The sequence below is a fragment of the Carassius carassius genome, chromosome 48 (genome assembly GCF_963082965.1).
Source record: "Carassius carassius chromosome 48, fCarCar2.1, whole genome shotgun sequence".
NCBI lineage: Eukaryota > Metazoa > Chordata > Actinopteri > Cypriniformes > Cyprinidae > Carassius > Carassius carassius.
The window spans coordinates 14,176,721-14,202,501 of record NC_081802.1 but is presented as its reverse complement, the minus strand read 5'-3'; the positions used below and the strand labels follow the sequence as shown (position 1 = coordinate 14,202,501).

The window sequence follows — 25,781 nt, the reverse complement described above, 5'->3', positions numbered from 1 at the left end:
ACTAATATCTGTAAATATTAAGCCGGAACAGTCTATTTAAACATGTTCTGCATGTCTGTGTTAATGAATGGAGCAGAAGCGCATCTTCCTTTATCACACACACTGAAGCGCACATGACGCTCCGGTAATTTCAGCGTCTGCTGTCTCCCTAAATAAGGACGTGAACACATGAACAACATCTCAGTCACTTCATGAGCCTTTGACCGTTTGATTTGAGTAAAACTAGCATCACATCACATACACCGAACTGTAAAGGTACGTCAACCCGTCAAAATAAAAGATCGGTTAAAGACTATTGTTCAGCAGAATGTACATAGCCTACATACTACTTAAAAAAAAAAAAAAAAAAAAAAAAAAATTTTTTTTAAGGTTTAATCTCACAACATTTCTTTCATGTTTTATTTTTAATAGTAAATTCCCTTTGTTTACCAAAAAGTTAAGTTAATTTTCAATGATTAAAAGATAAATTAAATTAATGTTTTATGTGTTTAATGTGCATCTCAGAAAATGCTTTTACTTAAAACCCCAACTGAATGGCACTTAATTCATCTGTCAACTTTATTGTCATTGTTCACAGTACAAGTACAGACAGAGAAACAATGGGTAATAATTAAATGTTTATTTTTGGTGTATGCATTGCATTCTGTGCATTTAAAAAATAAAAATAAATTTCTAAAAAAGGAAACTTAGTTGTTCATTTTAAGAGACCCAGGAGTCTTATTTTCTCTTGCATAATTAATATTACACTTTAATTAAGCAAAAACACACTTTATCCGATTACTCGATTAATTGATGGAATTTTTGGTAGAATACTCGATTACTAAAAAATTCACTCAAAACAAGTCATATCTTTCTCATATAAATTGATCTTGATTTAAGGATGTTTGTTTTTTTGTTTGTTTTTTTTAGAACATAAAAAACTGTTTGGTTGCAAAGAGAAGAGTTCATGACCGTGAATACAGGAGTATATTTGGGACTTCACTGGTTATGAGATCTGTTCAGCTTTTTTTTTCATAAAAACCAGAAGAGGATTTGCATTTGAGACCGAATCACAGAAAATGTAAATTAAGTCATGTAGAGGATGCAAATCTGTTAAAGGTTAAAGACACATCCACTCATTCTGTGTAGTGATTGTAGTTTATAATAATAGAGCTGAACTCACAGTTTGATGTATTTATTAATTTGTTTTCTAAATAAAAGTATATACAATAAAATATGTTGGTTTTAATTTAACATATAGATTGTGCAGCACTGCAGCGTCTTTGTTATATTTTGAACACTTTCTGGTAAAATCTGTTCTGTGTGCTTTTAGACAGAGTCTATTGCTAATAACATTAAATTCAGCCGTACTGAACCTCTCTCACCTCGTCACAGTGTTGGACTTGATATCAAAATTCACACGAGTGAACTGCTTCATTACATAATTCAGTGAAATCTGAAAATGAAGACACATGCCAATAAATATTATTTTCAATGAAGATTTGTGCATGTTTTTATTCAGAAAGGCTCTTGATTAATAATTATAATTACCCTGATTTGATTGATAGTTATTATGATTGGTGGTAAAAGTGTTCTTAAGAAGCACAAAAAGAAACGGACAAAATGAAAATTGAAAGTAATGCAAAATATAATTTTAGTATTTCTGTTTGGTTTTAATCATAAGGTATAATTTAGGCATATAGAAGGTGCTGAAAAAAATTATCACACTGAGGATAATGTTAATGTGGAGTGTTATAAAAATAATAAAGGTCCACATTAGTTGTAAATCTATAAATTTTTATTGTTATCAATCCAACAAATACCTGGCTGGCACATAAATAAGAGCATTTTGTATTGTATGGATTATATTATTGTTGTATTGTGTTTCTGTTTTAAATTGATGTAATGACATTGAAGCCTGTCCTCAAATACATAGATATGTGTCATCTAAAAGACCATAGGCCAAACAACATGTTAACTTGTCCACCAAAACATTTTTAGCCAACTGAAAAAATGCCAGCCGTTGTTCTGACAGCGGCCAGTTGGTGGGAACAAGTCGGTTGTTGGTCAGTGTGGTATTTGTACCGACCCTTGTTCATTGATTACACAGCTGGGTAAAAAGTAATGACAGTGATGAGACCTTTGTTTCTTTGGTTTTACCCAAAGTTTTCACCTCTTAGCAAAAAAAAAAAAAACGAAAAAAAAAAACATAGAGTTGAAGAGATGCTTAATGAAGTTTTGTGTGAAGACAGCAGCTGACTTTAAGGAGAAAATACTATTCAGTACACCTATAGCAGTCTATCTATTTTACACACTTGAACAGCATTGGCCAGATGTACTTCACGCTTGATTATTTCTCAAAGAGAGGAGTGTCCCCATAGAGTCAGTTACTGACTCTTCAGAGAATCAGCAACTGTGTGAGCCCTTTTTTTTTTGCTTTAAATGTCATGTTTTCATAACCGAAGAAGAAATAAAGGGGAAAACACATTTACATTTTTAGGAAAATGGGTCTTTATAAATTATAATAAAAATGTTTTTCACAATAAAAAAATACAAATAAATTTATCTTATTAAAGAATGTCCTTATGTTATAACATGTTACTGTGCGTAACATTACCTTAGCGTGAAAATACATAAATAAATAATTAACACTCCTGCGATATTTCTGACAAAGAGCTCTTAACGACTTTTTATTATTTTATTTTATTTTTTCTCTTGGTCGGGTGGTGCAGTACCAGCAATCTGAACCACCGTGACTATGGAAGCCCATTCCCGCCACATAAGAAAAAAAAACGAGCATAAAAACTCAAAATTATGACATTCTTAAGTCATTATTATGACATAAAATGTCGAATTTATGATTTAGTAAATCGAAATGATGACTTTAAAAGTCATAATTATGAGATAAAAAGTCGAAATTTTGACATACCAAGTCGAAATTTTGACATACTAAAACGAAATTATGACTTAAAAAAAAGTCATAATTATGAGATAAAAAGTGAAAATTTTGACATACTAAGTCGAAATTATGACATTAAAAAGTCGAAATTATGACTTTTAAAGTCAAAATTATGACATAACTAAATCGAAATTATGACTTGTCGACTAGCTTATTGATCTTCAGGCTTCACTCGACAGGACACGGCACGACACGACACAGGATGACATGCATGCTTCCATAGAATTGTGAACACATTAATTGGGCTATTTTTATCGTAGTTGGATGAAATTCTTGCCTTTAGCGAGCGGATCTGAGCAAACTCACTTCTAAAAAGATTTAAGGAAAGAATTGCATCATCCCAGGTAAGTCATAAAGTAGCCTAGGCTACACAGAAGTAGGTATAATTGCACATAAGTAAAGACTCACAAAATGAAGATTACATTTCGCGTAACCTATTTATAGATGTGAATATGAATGATCCCGCGTCATATAGGCCTATTAAATCACATTTAGAACATGTTATGGCTTTGGCGCCTAAAACACTCTAAGAATAGGCCTATATAAGGGAAAATTAGAACGCATGTTAAAGTTTCAGATGTATAGGCCTAATAAATTATGGCAGTATATAACATTTTATGGGGGAACCAATATAACATTTTATTTCATGTAGGCTGCCATCATAGTCAGCCACCTCCTAAGTGAACGAAGCAGCTGCTTAGGGCCCCGCTGCCTCTAGGTGGACCCACAACCCTGACCGTAACATGTTGTAGCCTACAACTTGATGTATTGGCTATTTACATCACATGTTAAACGCAGCTGTAGACTTACACACACGAGACACTGCACTTATTCGCAATAACAAAATATAATTAATTGCTTTTTTTAAGCATAGGCTACACCCGGCACGCGCGCACACTAAAAGGCTGTCAAACAGCGCCCGATTATTGGACTTTATCTTTTGCATCTGATTGTGCTTGCATCTGACTATATGCATCACACCATGTTTACATAAACACAGTTGGTTATATATAAAGTTAAAGTAATCTGTTGCATCTGTGTGTTAGAAGCGTGTAGGTCTTAAAGGGACAGCATGGGTTATAATAAACATGCTGACGCATGTTCTTAAAGGGATAGTTCACCCAAAAAGGAAAATTCTGTCATTATTTACTCACTCTCATGTTACTCCAAAACTGTATCAATTTCTTTCTTCTGCTGAACACAAAAGAAGAAATTTTGAAGAATTTGGGTAACCAAACAGTTGTAGGTCTATTGACTTCCATAGCAAAAATATACTATGGAAGTCGCTGGTGACAAGCAACTGTTTGGTTACCCAAATTCTTCAAAATAACTTTTATGTGCAACAGAAGAAAGAAACTCATTCATGTTTAAAACACATTGAGAGTGAGTAAATGAAGACAAAATTTCCATGGGTGAACTACCCCTTTAATGTTAATAAATGTATTATTGTCATCTTTTTACAGGTCCATCTGATCTGTTATTTTTTTTGTCTTAAGTATTTTACTTAATATAGTCAGTTTTGTACAATTACATTTTTTTTATATAAGAGGATAATGTGTTCTAAAGTTATTTTAGTAGAAGTTAATTGCACTTTTACACTTTTTTTTTAACCAAAAGCAATTAAAGAGCTTGTTTACAACTCTTTTTTCTGCTGGTTTATTTAACTTTCAGTACACCACTTTAAAAGACTTTTAAAAGAATATTAAAGCTTTTAAGTGCAAAAAAAAAAACACACAAAAAAACACCTCTTGTGCGTTAGCTACAGTTACGATTAAAAACATGCCAGGTATCACACAGCTACAACTAATAAAATTGATTATGGGTGTGTTAGATTTATAGTCAAGTAATAATAACAATTCATTACATTTATATAGCGCTTTTCTAGGCACTCAAAGCGCTTTACATAGTCTGGGGGTATCTCCTCATCCACCACCAGTGTGCAGCATCCACCTGGATGATGCGACGGCAGCCATAGTGCGCCAGAACGCCCACCACACACCAGCTTACTGGTGGAGAGGAGACAGAGTGATGAAGCCAATCAGCAGATATGGGGATTGTTAGGAGGCCATGATAGTCAGAGGCCAATGGGCGAATTTAGCCAGGATGCCGAGGTCACACCTCTACTCTTTTCGAAAGACATCCTGGGATTTTTAATGACCACAGAGAGTCAGGACCTCGGTTTAACGTCTCATCCGAAGGACTGTGCTTGTTGACAGTATAGTGTCCCTATCACTGCACTGGGGCGCTAGGACCCACACAGACCACAGGGTGAGCACCCCCTGCTGGCCTCACTAGCACCTCTTCCAGCAGCAACCTAGTTTTCTCAGGAGGTCTCCCATCCAGGTACTGACCAGGCTCAGCCCTGCTTAGCTTCAGTGGGAAACCGGTCTTGGACTCCAGGGTGATATGGCTGCCGGCCATATTGACAATATTGACAATAGTTAATCATATTGGTGGCCTCCAAATAAAATTCTGCTTAGGGACCCATAAAGGCTTGGGCCGGCCATGCGTACCATAGTGCCACAATATATTGGTTCAATTTTACTGCATAAACATGTAGCTTCGGTCATAAAATTGTAGTTTTATAATATCTGTTAATCATGTTTAACAGTAATAGGGTTGCCAATTATCCATATTGTGCTGTGATGTGCATAGGCCTATGTAGGTCCAAAGTCTCCAAGTTTTTGACTATATATTTCGGAACTAATATTGAATTCAGTTTTGTGTATTGTAAAAGACTTGGATTTAACTAAATCATAAGACTTGGCCTTTTTCATTGTGATTTATATCGTTCTATCGTTCAAATGTGTGTCGTACTGTCCACTAGAGGGCAAAACGAATGGACCGATCTTATTCCAGCTCCAAAATTTGTTATAATATTTTTTATATATTATAATGTCTGTTCTTCTAGGATGGATGACCTTTGGGAGTTTTTGAAGTCAAGAAATGTCTCTGATGACACCATACAACGAATGCAACAGGATAAGGTAATCATGAAACTGATAAATATGCATCACAGTCCAAAAATAAAAATATTAAAAAACGTCTTGAGATTTGTTCATTTATGTTCATGAGAACATAAATATACATGCCTTAGAAAAAGAAAAAAAAAAAACAGCCTACTGGTCTGCATTTTGAGACAAACAATGCCACAGAAGTATTTTAAGATATATCAGTGCAAGTTGTTTTCAGCTAAAACAGCTCATTAACGCATTTAGTCTGGGACTACACTGTTAAACCTTACCAGGTTTTTTTTACAGTAAAATACTGGCAACACTGTTGCCATAATATACTGTTAATTGTACAGTTATTTACTGTAATCTACAGTTTGTTACTGTAAAAAGTACAAAAGTAAAAGACTGTACAAAAAAGGATCTACTTGCAAAGGCTGCCGAGTTGTTTTTTCCAGGTGAAAAATGTTCCGTGGGAAGCTTCACAGATTTTTTGGTCGATGTAACAGACTTTCAAGAGCAAACAATAGAGGACCAGATTACAGTTGGAGAACTTTATGAGCTGACCAAATTACCAATCTTGCGTTTTTACTTGACAACTAAGAAGAAAGCCATCGTTAGTGACACACAGTTGAACTTCAACAGCGAAACAATTGTGCAGGGAGGGGGAAATAGGCAAGATTTCAGATCTCCCATACGTACCAGCCAATCCTTCCTGATGGAGCAAGATTCCAGATCTCCCATACGTACCAGCCAATCCTTTCTGATGGAGCGAGATTCCAGATCTCCCATACGTACCAGCCAATCCCCTCTGTTGACTGAGCGAGATTCCAGATCTCCCATACGTACCAGCCAATCCCTTCTGCTGCCTGAGCGAGATTCCAGATCTCCCATACGTACCAGCCAATCCCCTCTGTTGACTGAGAATGTAGAGTTAGACCTAATTTATGTTGGGAGTAGCACTTCAATTGAAACAGGCAGTGATGATGTTTTATTGTCAGACTCCATAATTAGCATGACTGATCCATCAAGTGTGTTTGAAATTGATGCAGCCAGGCAGCCAGAGGTGGACAATTTGGAGGATAGTGGCACTGTAACAATCTCCACAGGACTTATCTCTGGACTAGAAGACACTGCGCTTGATGACACATTACCTATTTTAGAGGAATCGTATTCTGTACCTTCTCCAATTGATAACTCACTTGAGCCCTTAGTTCAGAGTGAAAGGGTGAAGAAAATTCTTGTTATTCATCGTGGTCAGGCCTTTCGACAGCTTATTGAACATTTTTGTGATGAAAGTGTCTTGACGGATGACATATCTATGAAAGTCATTCTTCCCGATGGAAAATGCTGTTGATGAAGGGGGGGGTTTTGAGGGATGTGCTTTCAGAGTTTTGGCATGACTTTTATGAGCAATGTACTTTGGGAAATAGCTTTAAGGTCCCTTATCTACGACATGACTTTGGTCAACAACAGTGGGAAAGCATAGGCCGAATCATTGCATTTGGCTGGCAAAGAGAGAAGTACCTGCCTGTAAAAATAGCACCTGTAATGCTGGAACAGGCGGCCCATGGATGTGTCACAACCAGTCTTGTGGACTGCTTTCTCAGATATGTTACAGAATCAGACAGAATGATCCTAGAATCATGCCGTTCACATTTTGAAGATGTGGACAAAGAAGAGCTCTTTGAGGTCATGGATCATCATAACTCTCGAAGAGTCCCAACAGCAGATAATATCGAGCAGCTATTGGAGGAGATGTAACATCAGAAGCTCATTCAAGAACCTGCGTTTGTGATAGAGCAGTGGCATAATGTGCTTGCGCCTATGAGAATTGAGCTCCAGGACATCGCAGCTGCCTATGATGAACTACAACCGTCATCAAGAAAGGTCATGAAGTCAATAGCCTACCCTGCTACAATGAATTTACAACAAAAACACACTGGCAGGTATGTAAGTACATTTCTTAGAGAATCAGATAAACAACACCTATCCCTCTTCCTTCGGTTTTGTACCGGGTCAGATTTGTTCCTGGGAAAGACCATCACTGTTAGCTTCACACAGTTGGAAGGCTTTCAGAGACGACCCATTGCACACACATGTGGCTGTTACCTGGAGCTGCCTGTGAATTATGACAACTACCCAGAGTTTCGCCATGAAATGAACAAAGTGTTAGAGAGCAACATATGGGTCATGGATATAGTCTAGTACACTACAGACTTACTATCAGTAAGATTAAGCTTCAATTGAAGTTAAGCTTCAACAACATAATTGAGGTCATAACAGGCTTTATTTCTTGATGTTTTTTTCAAGATGTGTTTTACATGTCCACATTTCCAAAGTTACTGTTAGTACTCTCTCTGAGGCACAAGGTTTGAAAGGGTCAGTTACAAAGCTTGTACCATAATTTATTTTGCCATGTATTTTGATAAAAATAATGTTTTTATTTGAATGCACTTTATTATACAACACTTTCCTTTTGTTTTTCTAGTATTCATTTCTAGCATGTTCAGTTATGCCCATAACTCAAGTACAGTTTATTGTACAGTTTTTTTGTTCTGCAATTTTGGAAAGTGTTATTTTGAGTCAATTAAACCATTCCCTGGTTAAAACACAACCTGTTTGTCTTCCCTACTGACTCTTATAATAAGAATCTAAAATGTAGTCTTTAGCAACACATATTTTTTAGATATAAGGCTCCAACTCACTTTTAATTAGCACTCTAAGAGTTATGTACAAGTCCACTGCTGCAAACACATCATTCGTATGGTTCAAATCATGCTCTGACATAAGATCAACACATACGTTAAGTGTGTTCAATAAGTGTCTTCATCGCATGGAAAGTCCTTGAAAACACACTCTTCTAAACAGACTTGAACCTTCTCCAGACACACTGGATGCAGATGGTCTGTGGCTCCATATAGATGAGACACTGCATACATGATGGATGGTCGGCCATGTGGTGAACGTGAGTTGTGGACTGGCCGTATTCTGTGGTTGTTCCAAGTGAAGACTATCTCATCAAGCTCTTCCTGTAAGGAAACATGTTAGTAGAGTTAGATGTCTGGGAGGCTGTGTGTGTAGCAGAAGAATCACACAGAGCATGAATCATGGAACAAGGTATCAAATCACAGAAAAATGTGCAACGAATAGTATTTTAAGATGTTTTAAATTTTTGGTATGTGTAATACATTATAAATACGATATGTAAGCCACGTTACAATTCAGTGTTTGACTTAAAGTGTTAGTTCACCCCCCAAAAATCATAATTTACTCATCCTCATGTTCCAAACCTGCATGAGCACACGAAAATTAGTTTTTTCGTGTAACGCATGGGTAGGTTTGTGGGGTACGTATGTATTATACGTTTGGGTAGGATTAGGGAATGGGGTGCGTGTGTATTACACGCAATAAATTGCGTATCATATGCACGCGAAAACATGCGTATCATGCACGTAAAAACTAATTTTGTGAAGCCACGTGTGGACAAAATCACAGAGCCTTACTCCAATCAGATGAAATTAAATAATGGTTTTAGATAAACTCTTTTGTTGCCAGCTTTTCTCATGTCAGTCATTTATGGTATTTTTATATTTCATAATTCATGGCACAAAACTTCTAAATTATCATTTCTAGAAGTGCCAGAATTCCATAACTACTAGAACTGCCGCAAGTGGTCATTTTGACCGCTAGATTTCAAACTCTATATCTTTAAAGGGCCTATATGCGTTTTTCTGAAATTTAAACTCGCTACTGACACCTGTGGCCAAAAAACGGAACTGCTCTTCCTTGCTGCAAAGAAGTCAACATTATGTTTACAGAGGTAAGAACAGTCAAATACATATATTGTTTGAGAAACTAAATATGTTTGCTGACTAGCGGGGGTGGCAGAGTGATCTGAAACGTTTAACATGAACGCGCTTGACGTCATATCCGCAGACAGTGCAGGAAAAATCCCTACCCGACAGAAAATAGGAAAAATAGGATACTTACAGGTGCACCCAAGGTGAGCGGAAAAGGTGTCATTATGCTCATCAGGACATGTTTGAGTCATAAATGGTAAAATAAAAAGGCTATTGGTACGTTTATTTTGGGGAAAACGTTGCATATAGGCCCTTTAATGATAAATACCCAATTAAGAGATTAATGCATTTATTGTATTGGGATATCTTTTAAAAAACAAAACAACACCAAACTGTACATTTAAACAAGTTTAATTATACATCTATAAATAATAATATCCGTAGATGTCCAGGGGTGCGTTCTCCGATAACGTTGTCTCTTAGCGCGCTACGAAGACTCAAAAGGTAGGCCTACACCTTAACTACAGGTATACCTTTGCTACGTGTGTTCTTCGAACTATACCTTAGGATGTTGCTTAAGGTAAACCTTCTTAAGTTCGACCTTAGCAGGCGCTGTCTATGGTGGAGGTGCTGAATTGGTTGATATCGATGCCTCGATGATCGATTGTGCACTCTTTCCTTCACAGCGGTATAGGTAAAGTATTGAGAAAACAATGTTCTTTATAAAGAAGCGTTTTAGAAATAGTACAAACTGCATTTATTGGGGCTCATTGAAATATGTACATGCAGAAATAAATATGAGTACGTGTTTATAATTTAGCAAGTGTGCAATCCCAAACCCTCACGGCCATAAGTGTGTTAATGTTCTCCACAACGTATGCTGATTATCCACCAGCCATGTAGTTTGACATACACTAACTGGCTCCGCGGACGGCGCCGTCTTTGATTTAAAACAAGTACTCGCTGTCTCGTTGCCATATAGCTATAAATTTGTGTAAACTCATCTTTCTTTATATAGACTCCTAAGCCTTTTCTGTCAAATGGTTCGCCAGCTGACGTGCCTTAGGATAGTAATTAAAAAGATAACAACCATTAGTGTATGGAAACTTTATTAATGAAAACACTTCCATACACTGGGTGTAGGCTATAACAACTTAAGTATTTTATGTGTAAAATTTTAAAGTAAAGTAAAAATGTAATTTTAATACTAAATCAGATATTATATAAAATTTTCATATAAAATTTTCTATGTGTAATTAAACTGCGATGTAAAAAAGCTTTTTGCGTAGTGGTGGCCACTAGCGGTATGAACCGTCAGCAGCGATAAGGTATAGCTAAGAGCGCTCCAGACCAACCTTACGAACGTATGACTTACAGAAGGTATACTTAACTAAGAAGGTTTCGGAAAACACATATAAACGATAAGGTACTTCTTAAGGTATAACTTAAGAACGACGTAGCGTTAAGGTAGTTTCGGAGAACGCACCCCTGAACAAAATGACCGAGTTGCCACACTGTTCGATCGTGCCCGCGCCTTATGCACACACACACAGCATATTCCAGCATTGCAATCTTGACATTGCAGCCTGTTCATTATAGCCATAATAAAATATATTAATAAAAAAGTCAACCTAACATATAAAAATTCCACTGTTATATAGTAGCCTAAGTAGGCCTATAGGCTACAATTCGTACCATTTTGCGCATGTGAAGAGGATGTTTTTTTCCGTCGATATTGGAACGTGAGTGAAGCCTACAAAGCCTATAATTAAGAATAGTTTACCATCTAAATACATCGCAAATGTTGAAACATTTTTATTCTAATTAGAGAGTTACGTGAGCCCAACGCCGCTTACTTTTCACATTCGCTTGAAAGTAGCCTATTTCATTTTGGCTTGTTTATAGCTATTCTTTCATTCTTGTTCTGTTCTGAATATCATTGCATTTAAATTATTTTTTTTGGAATATGTTTTGTGTATTTTTTACCACATTTTATTGTTGTGTATATTGGTATATGTATAGGCTATAATAATACCGCGAATTTCAGTGCGGTCAATCTGACCGTCCATGGCCGAAATAGGTAAATATATTAATTATTTTTTTTTTGCCTTAGCCTATTTGTAATTTATATGAAAACATTTTAAATGAAAATACAGACACTTTTAGGAAAAGTCAGGTAGCCTACCAGCAGGATTTTATTTATTTTTTCAACAAAGTTATTGCAGATATAAAATTCAAAACGGTCAAAATGACTGCCATGGCAGTTCTAGTGTTAAACCACACATTATTCCCTTTTTGATTCTATTAAGAATACTTTTGTAACGTTTAATGTCTAAGCCAAATAATTTTGAAAACAGTATCACGACATAAATGTAGGTATTATTAAGTCTACAGAACACAGATAATTTAATATTTGAGACTACAATCTTCTCTTTTATTAATTAAAAGATGTTAGGCATGCAAGGCAATTGAGATAAAGCGAAATAAACTCACCTGAATTTTGTTAAGGAAACAGAACTGCACCAAAGATTTGTCCAAAAAAGTGTCTGCGAAGTGCCCGTCCTCTCTCAGCTTGTCAAAGAGGTCTATCCAAAATTGAACACATTCACTTCCGAAAGTGAGCCACCATCTTTCGATGCGCTGGTTTCCAGTGCTTGGGCCAAAAGTAACATGGTCTGTTGCAGGTCGATCGTCAGAAAAAGTCAAAAATCTTTGCATCTCAGCCACATGAACATTTTCTGTTCCTAAATCTAGCCTCACTCTAGCAGGACAACCCCCAGCTTTAATGACTGCATCCATGAAGTATTCAGCAATAAGTCTTGGATCATTGTTGGTCTTATATGCCTCTAGCCATATCATGCTCCTGGAAAATCCATCGATACATCCACTTATTCCAATTCCAAATGGCTTCAGCTTATCATAGCCATCTATATGCCACACGAAGTTAGGACCACGGCTATGATACACACGCCGCCTCAGTCGATTTCGTGACCTCAGATCAACCCCTTCACCATCTAAAAGCCGCAGCAGAACTCTCACTCATTCCCTATCCGCTAGTACGGCAAGAATTTCATTCTCATGCAGGTTTGGCACATGAGAATGAGTAAATTATGATTTTTGGGGGTGAACTAACACTTTAAGTCAAACACTGAACTGTAACGTGGCTTACATATCGTATTTATAATGTATTTATAATACTATTCGTTGCACATTTTTCTATGATTTGATACCTTGTTCCATGATTCATGCTCTGTGTGATTCTTGTGCAGAACTCTTAGAGTGCTAATTAAAAGTGAGTTGGAGCCTCATATCTAAAAAATATGTGTTGCTAAAGACTACATTTTAGATTTGTATTATAAGAGGCAGTAGGGAAGACAAACAGGTTGTGTTTTAACCAGGGAATGGTTTAATTGACTCAAAATAACACTTTCCAAAATTGCAGAACAAAAAAACTGTACTTGAGTTATGGGCATAACTGAACATGCTAGAAATGAATACTAGAAAAACAAAAGGAAAGTGTTGTATAATAAAGTGCATTCAAATAAAAACATCAAAATTTTATCAAAATACATGGCAAAATAAATTATGGTACAAGCTTTGTAACTGACCCTTTCAAACCTTGTGCCTCAGAGACAGTACTAACAGTAACTTTGGAAATGTGAACATGTAAAACACATCTTGAAAAAAACATCAAGAAATAAAGCCTGTTATGACCTCAATTATGTTGTTGAAGCTTAACTTCAATTGAAGCTTAATCTTACTGACAGTAAGTCTGTAGTGTACTAGACTATATCCATGACCCATATGTTGCTCTCTAACACTTTGTTCATTTCATGGCGAAACTCTGGGTAGTTGTCATAATTCACAGGCAGCTCCAGGTAACAGCCACATGTGTGTGCAATGGGTCGTCTCTGAAAGCCTTCCAACTGTGTGAAGCTAACAGTGATGGTCTTTCCCAGGAACAAATCTGACCCGGTACAAAACCGAAGGAAGAGGGACAGGTGTTGTTTATCTGATTCTCTAAGAAATGTACTTAGATACCTGCCAGTGTGTTTTTGTTGTAAATTCATTGTAGCAGGGTAGGCTATTGACTTCATGACCTTTCTTGATGACGGTTGTAGTTCATCATAGGCAGCTGCGATGTCCTGGAGCTCAATTCTCATAGGCGCAAGCACATTATGCCACTGCTCTATCACAAACGCAGGTTCTTGAATGAGCTTCTGATGTGCCATCTCCTCCAATAGCTGCTCGATATTATCTGCTGTTGGGACTCTTCGAGAGTTATGATGATCCATAACATCAAAGAGCTCTTCTTTGTCCACATCTTCAAAATGTGAACGGCATGATTCTAGGATCATTCTGTCTGATTCTGTAAAATATCTGAGAAAGCAGTCCACAAGACTGGTTGTGACACATCCATGGGCCGCCTGTTCCAGCATTACAGGTGCTATTTTTACAGGCAGGTACTTCTCTCTTTGCCAGCCAAATGCAATGATTCGGCCTATGCTTTCCCACTGTTGTTGACCAAAGTCATGTCGTAGATAAGGGACCTTAAAGCTATTTCCCAAAGTACATTGCTCATAAAAGTCATGCCAAAACTCTGAAAGCACATCCCTCAAACCCCCCCCCCCCCCCCCCCACCCTTCATCAACAGCACTTTCCAGCCCTCCATCGGGGAGAATGACTTTCATAGATATGTCATCCGTCAAGACACTTTCATCACAAAAATGTTCAATAAGCTGTCGAAAGGCCTGACCACGATGAATAACAAGAATTTTCTTCACCCTTTCACTCTGAACAAAGGGCTCCAGTGAGTTATCAATTGGAGAAGGTACAGAATACGATTCCTCTAAAATAGGTAATGTGTCATCAAGCGCAGTGTCTTCCAGTCCAGAGATAAGTCCTGTGGAGATTGTTACAGTGCCACTATCCTCCAAATTGTCCACCTCTGGCTGCCTGGCTGCATCAATTTCAAACACACTTGATGGATCAGTCATGCTAATTATGGAGGCTGACAATAAAACATCATCACTGCCTGTTTCAATTAAAGTGCTACTCCCAACATAAATTAGGTCTAACTCTACATTCTCAGTCAACAGAGGGGATTGGCTGGTACGTATGGGAGATCTGGAATCTCGCTCAGGCAGCAGAGGGGATTGGCTGGTACGTATGGGAGATCTGGAATCTCGCTCAGTCAACAGAGGGGATTGGCTGGTACATATGGGAGATCTGGAATCTCGCTCAGGCAGCAGAGGGGATTGGATGGTACGTATGGGAGATCTGGAATCTCGCTCAGTCAACAGAGGGGATTGGCTGGTACATATGGGAGATCTGGAATCTCGCTCAGGCAGCAGAGGGGATTGGATGGTACGTATGGGAGATCTGGAATCTCGCTCCATCAGAAAGGATTGGCTGGTACGTATGGGAGATCTGGAATCTCGCTCCGTCAGAAAGGATTGGCTGGTACGTATGGGAGATCTGGAATCTCGCTCCGTCAGAAAGGATTGGCTGGTACGTATGGGAGATCTGGAATCTTGCTCCATCAGGAAGGATTGGCTGGTACGTATGGGAGATCTGAAATCTTGCCTATTTCCCCCTCCCTGCACAATTGTTTCACTGTTGAAGTTCAACTGTGTGTCACTAACGATGGCTTTCTTCTTAGTTGTCAAGTAAAAACGCAAGATTGGTAATTTGGTCAGCTCATAAAGTTCTCCAACTGTAATCTGGTCATCTATTGTTTGCTCTTGAAAGTCTGTTACATCGACCAAAAAATCTGTGAAGCTTCCCACGGAACATTTTTCACCTGGAAAAAACAACTCGGCAGCCTTTGCAAGTAGATCCTTTTTTGTACAGTCCTTTGACACGCAAATTTTACGTGTACCCCCACCTTTTTTTGTTCGGACCTGAATAAACTTCCCTTCTCGAAAATGCATCCATCCCATTTCAATATTTCGCATACTCTATTGAGCATTTTTTTACCTTTTTTCATATACATTGTCAGTGTCACCTCTGCTTCTTGCTAGCCTGGTTCTCAGCCGATCAAAAAGTTTAGATTTTCGGCCTCTGGGATCTTGTTCTTTTCGCCTGCAGTATCCATGAATAGCCAGTCGGTCACCATAGGAAGGCAGATATTCCTTCAGCTGGTCATCTGTCATAAGCTGTATGACACTGCAATCAATCTGCAAAAAGAATACAATTTAAAACACTTTAGATATAAGTTTACAATTCTCTGATGACAGTGACCCTGTGAGGTACACTGTTAGACCTTACCAGGCTTTTTTTACAGTAAAATACTGGCAACACTGTTGCCAGTAATTTACTGTTAATTGTACGGTTATTTACTGTAATCTACAAAATGTTACTGTAACAATGCACTAAATTGAAACTCGAGTTAACTAATTTCACTTGGAGACACCGACTGCCTTAAATGAACCAACTGTCATTTAAATGTGTTATCTAAAATGTATAATGCTCTAATAATGTGAGCAAAGAATTAATGTTAACTTATTTCATTTGAGACCACTAACAAAATATAATAAATAAAGAGACTTCAACTGGACCAGCAACTACACAGTCTCCGACTGTTAAATAAAGCAACATGCAGCATAGCATTAATGTTTGTAGATCTTCTCCTGGACTGAAGCACAGGCTCTACTCTTCAGCACAACGGGGACCCAAAAAACAACATTTTACAGTATAGTGTAATATAGTGTAATATAAAAACACACACCCACAAAATGTATTTAACAGTAAAATGTTGTTTTTTGGGTCACCATTGTTGCAGAAGAGTAGAGCCTGTGCTTCAGTCCAGGAGAAGATCTACAAACATTGATGATATGCTGCATGTTGCTTTATTTAACAGGTGGAGACTGTGTAGTTGCTGGTCCAGTGGAAATCTTTTTATGTTCAATAGTTTTTTAGTGGCCTCAAATGAAATAAGTTCACAGTAATACTTTGCTCGCATTATTTATGCATTAAATATATAATACATTTAAATGACAGTTGGTCAATTCAAGGCAGTCGGTTTCTCCAAATTAGTTAACTCGAGTTTCAATTTAGTGCATTTTTACAGTAACAAACTGTAGATAACAGTAAATAACTGTAAAATTAACAGTATATTATGGCAACAGTGTTGCCAGTATTTTACTGTAAAAAAAAACCTGGTAAGGTCTAACAGTGTAGTCCCAGACTAAATGCGTTATTGAGCTGTTTTAGCTGAAAACAACTTGCACTGATATATCTTAAAATACGTCTGTGGCATTGTTTGTCTCAAAATGCAGACCAGTAGGCTAATGTTTTTTTTTCTTTTTCTAAGGCATGTATATTTATGTTCTCATGAACATAAATGAACAAATCTCAAGACGTTTTTTAATATTTTTATTTTTGGACTGTGATGCATATTTATCAGTTTCATGATTACCTTATCCTGTTGCATTCGCTGTATGGTGTCATCAGAGACATTTCTTGACTTCAAAAACTCCCAAAGGTCATCCATCCTAGAAGAACAGACATTATAATATATAAAAAATATTATAACAAACTCTGGAGTTAGCTGGAATAAGATCGGTCCATTCGTTTTGCCCTCTAGTGGACAGTACGACACACATTTGAACGATAGAACGATAGAAATCACACTGAAAAAGGCCAAGTCTTATGATTTAGTTAAATCCAAGTCTTTTACAATACACAAAACTGAATTCAGTATTAGTTCCGAAATATATAGTCAAAATTCGGACTTTTTAAAAACTTAGAGACTTTGGACCTACATAGGCCTATGCACATCACAGCACAATATGGATAATTGGCAACCCTATTACTGTTAAACATGATTAACAGATATTATAAAACTACAATTTTATGACCGAAGCTACATGTTTATGCAGTAAAATTGACCCAATATATTGTGGCACTATGGTACGCATGGCCGGCCCAAGCCTTTATGGGTCACTAAGCAGAATTTTAATTGGAGGCCACCAATATGATTAACTATTGTAAATACTTGACTATAAATCTAACACACCCATAATCAATTTTATTAGTTGTAGCTGTGTGATACCTGGCATGTTTTTAATCGTAACTGTAGCTAACCCACAAGAGGTGTTTTTTTGTGTGTTTTTTTTGCACTTAAAAACTTTAATATTCAAAGTCTTTTAAAGTTGTGTACTGAAAGTTAAATAAACCAGCAGAAAAAGAAGTTGTAAACAAGCACTTTAATTGCTTTTGGTTAAAAAAAAGTGTAAAAGTGCAATTAACTTCTACTAAAATAACTTTAGATAACAGTATCCTCTTATATAAAAAAAATGTAATTTAGAATTTGGGTAACCAAACAGTTGCTTGTCACCAGCGACTTCCATGGTATATTTTTGCTATGGAAGTCAATAGACCTACAACTGTTTGGTTACCCAAATTCTTCAAAATTTCTTCTTTTGTGTTCAGCAGAAGAAAGAAATTGATACAGTTTTGGAGTAACATGAGAGAGTAAATAATGACAGAATTTTCCTTTTTGGGTGAACTATCCCTTTAAGAACATGCGTCAGCATGTTTATTATAACCCATGCTGTCCCTTTAAGACCTACACGCTTCTAACACACAGATGCAACAGATTACTTTAACTTTATATATAACCAACTGTGTTTATGTAAACATGGTGTGATGCATATAGTCAGATGCAAGCACAATCAGATGCAAAAGATAAAGTCCAATAATCGGGCGCTGTTTGACAGCCTTTTAGTGTGCGCGCACGCCGGGTGTAGCCTATGCTTAAAAAAAGCAATTAATTATATTTTGTTATTGCAAATAAGTGCAGTGTCTCGTGAGTGTAAGTCTACAGCTGCGTTTAACATGTGATGTAAATAGCCAATACATCAAGTTGTAGGCTACAACATGTTACGGTCAGAGTCTTGGGGTCCACCTAGAGGCGGCGGGGCCATAAGCAGCTGCTTCGTTCACTTAGGAGGTGGCTGACTATGATGGTAGCCTACATGAAATAAAATGTTATATTGGTTCCCCCATAAAATGTTATATACTGCCATAATTTATTAGGCCTATACATCTGAAACTTTAACATGCGTTCTAATTTTCCCTTATATAGGCCTATTCTTAGTGTGTTTTAGGCGCCAAAGCCATAACATGTTCTAAATGTGATTTAATAGGCCTATATGACGCGGGATCATTCATATTCACATCTATAAATAGGTTACGCGAAATGTAATCTTCATTTTGTGAGTCTTTACATATGTGCAATTATGCAATAGCCTACTTCTGTGTAGCCTAGGCTACTTTATGACTTACCTGGGATGATGCAATTCTTTCCTTAAATCTTTTCAGAAGTGAGTTTGCTCAGATCCGCTCGCTAAAGGCAAGAATTTCATCCAACTACGATAAAAATAGCCCAATTAATGTGTTCACAATTCTATGGAAGCATGCATGTCATCCTGTGTCGTGTCGTGTCGTGCCATGTCCTGTCGAGTGAAGCCTGAAGATCAATAAGCTAGTCGACAAGTCATAATTTCAATTTAGTTATCTCATAATTATGACTTTTAAAGTCATAATTTCGATTTACTAAATCATAAATTCGACATTTTAGGTCATAATGATGACTTAAGAATGTCATAATTTCGATATTTGTTATTAACCACTTCAGCTGTTATTTTGATTTTTTGAGAATTAGGCATATGCAATATTGGACCCACCGGTGGGTCCCCAGAGTTGATGTGGTTAAGTTTCTTAGAGACACAGACTTAGCCAGTAGGATTTAATTTTTTTTTAAATTTTTTTTTTTAAGATCCAATATCTCCTGATTCACACTCCAGCCCAGTCGGTGGCGGTAATGCACCGTTAAGTTGGTTTGCCAACCGCCATAAAAAAACAAGAAGAAGACGACGACGACGACAATTTCAGTGTTTTTGGACAAAGTTTTATTTCATAGTATTATGTGAAATTTGTTGGGACACCATGATCGTCAGGTATGTTCGTGATTCCGTTAAGAAATTATGTTTTCTCAAGATGATCCGTATTTCTCACACATTTCACTTTAGATCTGCCGCGATACAAACAAGTGATCAAGTTCCAAGATCGTATTCGGCCTGGTTTGTTTATAACTTACTTAAACTAGCATTAGGCATCCCCTGTCAACACAATGAATGCATCATACCAGTATATTATTAAGAGAAATTGTAAATTTAGTTGTCATTTTTAAATTTTGATAATTTAGTTACAATTTAGTGCATTTAGACAGTTTATTGACAATTAGTAACGTTAACTGGCAAATAAAATCCAGTTAACCCGAATTTCATTTAATGTTTAATATTAAATATAATTTTATAAATTTGTTAACTGAAACGAAAATTGTCATAATGGCTATAGACTGTTCATTCAGATCGAATAATTTCACTTAATTGGTCTTGGTTTTGTTTAATAATGAATATGTAATGATGTTATATAAAAACGTATTGGTTTAAGCTGATGTGTGTTATTATTAGAGGTCACTTTCCATCATGCTTTTGAAAGAGTATTGATATCACAGTAATCACTAGTGATCAGTTCTGATCATCTTAAACAAGACTGTTGTCAATGATCTAGTTACTAGTTAACAAGGCAGTTAAAGGAACTTTATTCTTCTGTTTCTGCAGTTGGTGCTTCCTTAAACCTAAATTAAAAGCAAATTATAAAATATTGCATCATGTATAAATGTCAGATTCCAGATTGTTTGTTCACAGTTACAGTTTGTGTGATTTCAGTTTGTCTGGAGGTCCCAGTCGAGGGGTTTATTGGTGGTTCTGTCGTCCTGTCGTGTTCGTCAACTGAACGTGATCATAAACTTCAAGATATTAATGTGCTTTGGAGAGACAAAGGCAGTGAGACTGTTTATGATATAATTAAAGGTAAAGGTTCAGTAGCAGGACAGAACCCACGGTACAAGAACAGAGCGCAAACTTTCCCTGAGGAGTATGAGAGAGGAAACTTCTCCATCAAACTCATCAATCTTACTCGCACTGATGAAGGAGAGTTCAGCTGCTTCATCACACACTCATCTGATTCTAAACAGGAGACTGTATGGCTGTTCATTACCGGTGTGTAAAAAAAGTTAATTTATGGTTAAAGTTTTAAAGCTGCAGTATGTAACAGTGAAATTGATATTTTAGTCCAAATTAAAAATACTGGACTGAAGAGAGCTGTTTCTCAACACTCATGTAGGTTTGGCAGATTGAGGAAATGCAACAGGAACAAGTGTAATTGGTAATGAAAGACAACGTACGTTGATGAGTTGATTTGCCTCTGGTCAGAGCAGTTTTTAGATGGATACCAAGGCTTTTTACTTTGGGCAGAATCTGTGATCTTTGATCCAGTTAATTTGCTCCCGTGGCTGAATTATGCTGGGTTTTCCACCAATCGGCAACCTTGGCTGTCAAAATGCTATTGGATAAAATGTCAGAAGGCAGAATTACAAAGCCCAAAACAAAAACAGACATTCAGATACAGAACGCACATTTCAAAGCAGAATAACTCGCTGTAGCATTGTTTTTCAGAGAAGCATTTGTGTGAACTTATGTTTCCTAAATATCTGCAAACCTATTATGTTATTTTTATTCATTAGTACAATCAAAACAACTTACATACAGCACCTTTAAAAACAGTCTGAATGCTGTATGATTCATATACAATATGATTTATAGATAAATCTGTTGTCTTATCACAGTTCAGTAATGTCTCTCTCTCTCTCTCTCTCTCTCTCTCTCTGAACGTTTGTTTTGTTGCAGATTCAACAGTAGTTCCTAATAAAGAATTTCCTTAACAAGAAAACTATGAACCACGAACAATATCAATAGTGATCTGTGTTTGCATTATCATTCTATTAATTTCCGTGTCTGTAGTCTATTTCGAAATTCCCAGGAAAAGAACTCAAACCCAATATAGAGAAGCACCTGTGGTAAACTGAAGGGCCTGTTGCACTCTGTATGCGTCAGCAGCATCTGAGCAGCCTGTATTTTCCAGGACATGCTAACAAATGAGTGTTCACATCAGAAGCAGAGTGGCATGCCAAGCTCAATCACATTTTCTGTTGCAGATTCTCTCTTGATATACTCTTGCTGAAAACAATGTGAATGACAGAATGACATCTTGAAACTCTGAAATAGGAACATTTTGCTGTCAAATATGTTGCTGCCTTAACAGTTCACAAGTGTTTTTCAATGAATAAATGTATTTTGTATTCTTTATGTATTTCTTGCAAGTAAACGGTAAAACTACACATTTACCAAACTTCATTATTTCCTGATCATCCAATTAAATTATTTCTGTTTACACACAAATTAAAACATGGTGCTCATGGTTGAGATAGTAATAATTATATATATATATATATATATATATATATATATATATATATATATAATCATTTTTTTGTGTGTGTCTTTGGAGCAGTTTTTTATGCTCACCAAGCATGCATTTATTTGATCAAAAATAAAAGAAAAAAATAGTCAAATATTGCTATTTAAATAATGTTTTCTATTTAATATATGATCTTCAAAAATCATTCTAATGTGCTGATTTATTATCAATGTCGGAAACAGTTGTGCAGCTTATTGTTTTATTATTTTTTTTTTTTTAAACCTGTGATACTTTTTTTCAGAATTATTTGATGAATAGAATGTTAAAAAGAACAATATTTAATCAAAATAGAAATATTTTGTAGCAATTTACACTATATTGTGTGTGTGTGTGTCTGTGTGTGTGTGCTTTGAAGGATCTTGTGACAATTAAAACTGGAGTAATGGCTAATCAAATTTAAGCTTTGCATTACAGGAATACATTATATTTTAAAGTACATTAAAAAAAGAAAAAAGAAATATTAAAAATCAATTACAGTTTTCCTCCTGTATTTTTAATTCAAATAAATCCAGTGTTTATAGTAATAATAATAATAATAATAAAAACGAATTTACTGATCCCAAAATGAATTGATGGATGATCAATTCTAAGAAAATTAAATCTGTGGTCAAATAGAAACTTCTCTCAAGGGCAGTATTTGCTTTCTAAACCTGAGATTCTCGTCTGGTTTATTCTACTCTTCTTTATGTTGGTTTTCTAATCTATTGACATGCTATGTTTTATTGAAAATAAGAATTTTTTTTACAGGCAGTCGTCATTCTTCCAGATTTCTTCAATTAATTATGCATTTAAATGAATTGGAGCAAACAATGCAGTTACACAATTTGACACAGAGATACAGTATGCTGTATAAAATTCATAATTATAATTGAGTCAGGCATAATTTTTGGTTAGTCAATTATTTTATAATGCATTGTATAATGATCTAATTATAATTAATATTATTATTTATTTCTACAAGAATGTTCTTACATGAGATTATTTCTAATGAAGACTCTCTAAACTGAACATTTGCTTCATTTGGTTTAGTAACGTGAATAAACTAAGAGTGGAAAACAGTTTAGATGTGTAATATGACTCCTGATATATCTACATTATGAGTTTGATTTTACCTAATCTCATTTTATTGAAAATAGCAGCAGTGATTCAAATAACAAGTAAATGAACTCAAACTTACATGAGAATCAGAGGGAAGATTTCTTAGCTTGTCTGGAAATATATACAAGTGCATCTCAATAAAATATAATGTAAGCAACACAGCTACAACAAATAAAACTGATAATAAGTATTTTTAAAAAAATTAGATTTAAAAATTAGATTTTATAGTGTGTGAGTAATCAATAATTGACAATAGTTAATCCACATTCGATTATGAACACGATTTTGCATAACTTGTCAGTGTATGCGTATTTATTAATGGCATTTGTGTGTTTGTTAATACAGCACATAGCACTAGTCAACTAAATGAATGTAACATGGCAAAGATGAATGCACTTTTGGAAGTTGAATGTAAGGGAAATGTCATTTTGGAATTTCTGTGGTCTAATGTGATGTTCGTGTTCTTGATAAAATTTTCTTTTATTGCTGTAATTAATTTATAGAATTAACAAGATGACCTGTTGTTGAAGCAATGACTGATGGATGTATTTTTAGTCCCATGCCTGTATATAAGTATTGATTATGATATAATATAATTAGTATTGACCAAGTTCAGAAGCTGTCATATGTGGATCAACTTACCATGTTGTGTATTTTCATCAGTTTTATGTGAAAGTCTATACTGTATATACACTCTGCAAATAATTAGGTTGCGGTTAAACAATAATGAGACAAGCACAAAAGCATTCATGATGTGAATTATCAGCATTTCTAATCAGGTAAAGTGCTGTGCTGGAGCATGAGATCTTGAGGCTCCGCCCTCTTCTGAAAAGGAAGTGGCAGTATATATATTTACATAGTTGCCTTATTAGTGACTGTTTCTATGGGCCGTTATACATAAGCCACCTGCCATATTGAAACAGTAAACTTGACGTCATTCACCATAATCATCAATTAATTTTCGAAGATGTCACATGTAAAAACCTCTGGGGTTTAAATTAAAAGAAAACACACACACACACACACACACACACACACACAGTTTCTCTGTGTGTGTGTGTGTGTGTGTGTGTGTGTGTGTGTGTGTGTGTGTGTGTGTGTGTTTTCTTTTAATGAGAGATGCACCCTCAAATGCTTCCTTATTTTGACAGACAGTAAAATTGCTGCTTAAACAAGAAAAAAATATATGTATATATCTTGGGCAGATTTTACTTTTGTCCATCGCGTGCTGATTTGATCACTGTGGGTTGCTATTGCTGTGATGTGATGTGAGTGACAGGTTGTCACACTCACTCTAGTAAACACACCCTTAGTGAAGAGAAGAGATGTTGTCTCAGTGTTATTACACTGATCAGCCACATTGAGTAACATTGGTTACATTGTTACAATGGCACCTGTTCATGGGTGGGAGATATTAGACAGCAAGTGAACAGTCATGTTGAATTTCATGTGTTAGAAGCAGGAAAAATGAGCATGTGAAAAGATCTGCGATACTCTGATAAAAGCTAGATAGTGATGACTAGACAAATGTGTCAGAACATCTTCAGAATAGCAAGTCTTGGCTAGCAAGTCACAGCACATCTAGTCCATCTGGTCTGATCACAACGAAGAGCTTCTGTAGCTCAAACTGCTGATGAACTTGGCCGTGATAGAAAGCTGTCAGAACTCACAGTGCATCTCACTTTGCTGCATATGTAGCTGCAAAGCCACAAACCAGTCAAAGTGTCCATGATGACCTCTGTCCACCTCAGAACTGAACAATGTAGACAAAACAAAACACAACACAAAACTAAATATTGAGCATGAGCATCTCAATTCTAACACTGAACTGAAATCAAACCAGACAGGAGCCTCAAGATCCAGATATCACTCTTCAAACACACACAACACACGACACGAGCAGAGTGAAGAGAAGATGTGGAGGTTCAACAATACTATAGAACATTTCTGTTGTAATCTGAGAAATATTCTAAGCTGTTAGAAAAACTATCAAACATGATCAAATATCAAGAGTGCTTAACTTAAAGCAGTGATGATGGTGAGGTTTAATAAGCTGTTGCGATCAGAACAAATTTGATTTGACTTCCTCTACTTGACGAAGGAAGTGATTTTTTTGTCTTCCTGTCTCTGCTTTAGAGCTGCAGGAGATTCATCTTCAGTGTTGTCTGGAAGGAAACACGTCAATAAGATGAAGATCATTCAGCTTCAGTTCTGTGAGTTTTTACATGATATCAGTATATTTACATTTACATTTATATGCTTTGTAACTTTATTAAATCATAACTAGTTTTATGTTATGCATCACAGGGGGTTTACATGAGTAATGTTTTATTGTATTTATTTATTGATCTTACAGATGTATTAATCTGTTGTCAAGCAGCAGTTTCAGATCTACTGACTGATCTGGGATCAAATGTGACCATAAACTGTGATCTTGATGAAAATGAGGTTTATTGGATTTTACTGAAAACAGCAGATCCTCCAACAGTGATTCTACGAACATTATACAACATAGAACAAATAACACCAATACCACCTTTTTACTATAATAAAACATTCAGAAACAAATATTCAGTGCAGTTTAAACATCGTCTGGTTATT

At 36.1% G+C, this 25,781-nt stretch overlaps 2 protein-coding genes across 3 annotated transcripts in view; one reads left to right on the top strand and one right to left on the bottom strand.

The window, feature by feature from the left end:
* Nucleotides 1–25,781, bottom strand: part of LOC132131520 (CD276 antigen homolog) — a 440,273-nt gene that overhangs the window by 97,187 nt on the left and 317,305 nt on the right. The gene's annotated exons all lie outside the window — the stretch shown is intronic.
* The window catches only part of LOC132131521 (CD276 antigen homolog), a 92,382-nt gene continuing 86,189 nt past the window's right edge, over nt 19,589–25,781 (top strand). For both annotated transcript variants that reach the window (XM_059543575.1, XM_059543577.1), the window contains exon 1: nt 19,589–19,657. In XM_059543575.1, the coding sequence (XP_059399558.1) occupies nt 19,647–19,657 (11 nt within the window). In that variant the 5' untranslated portion in view covers nt 19,589–19,646. The remainder of the gene's footprint in view (nt 19,658–25,781) is intronic.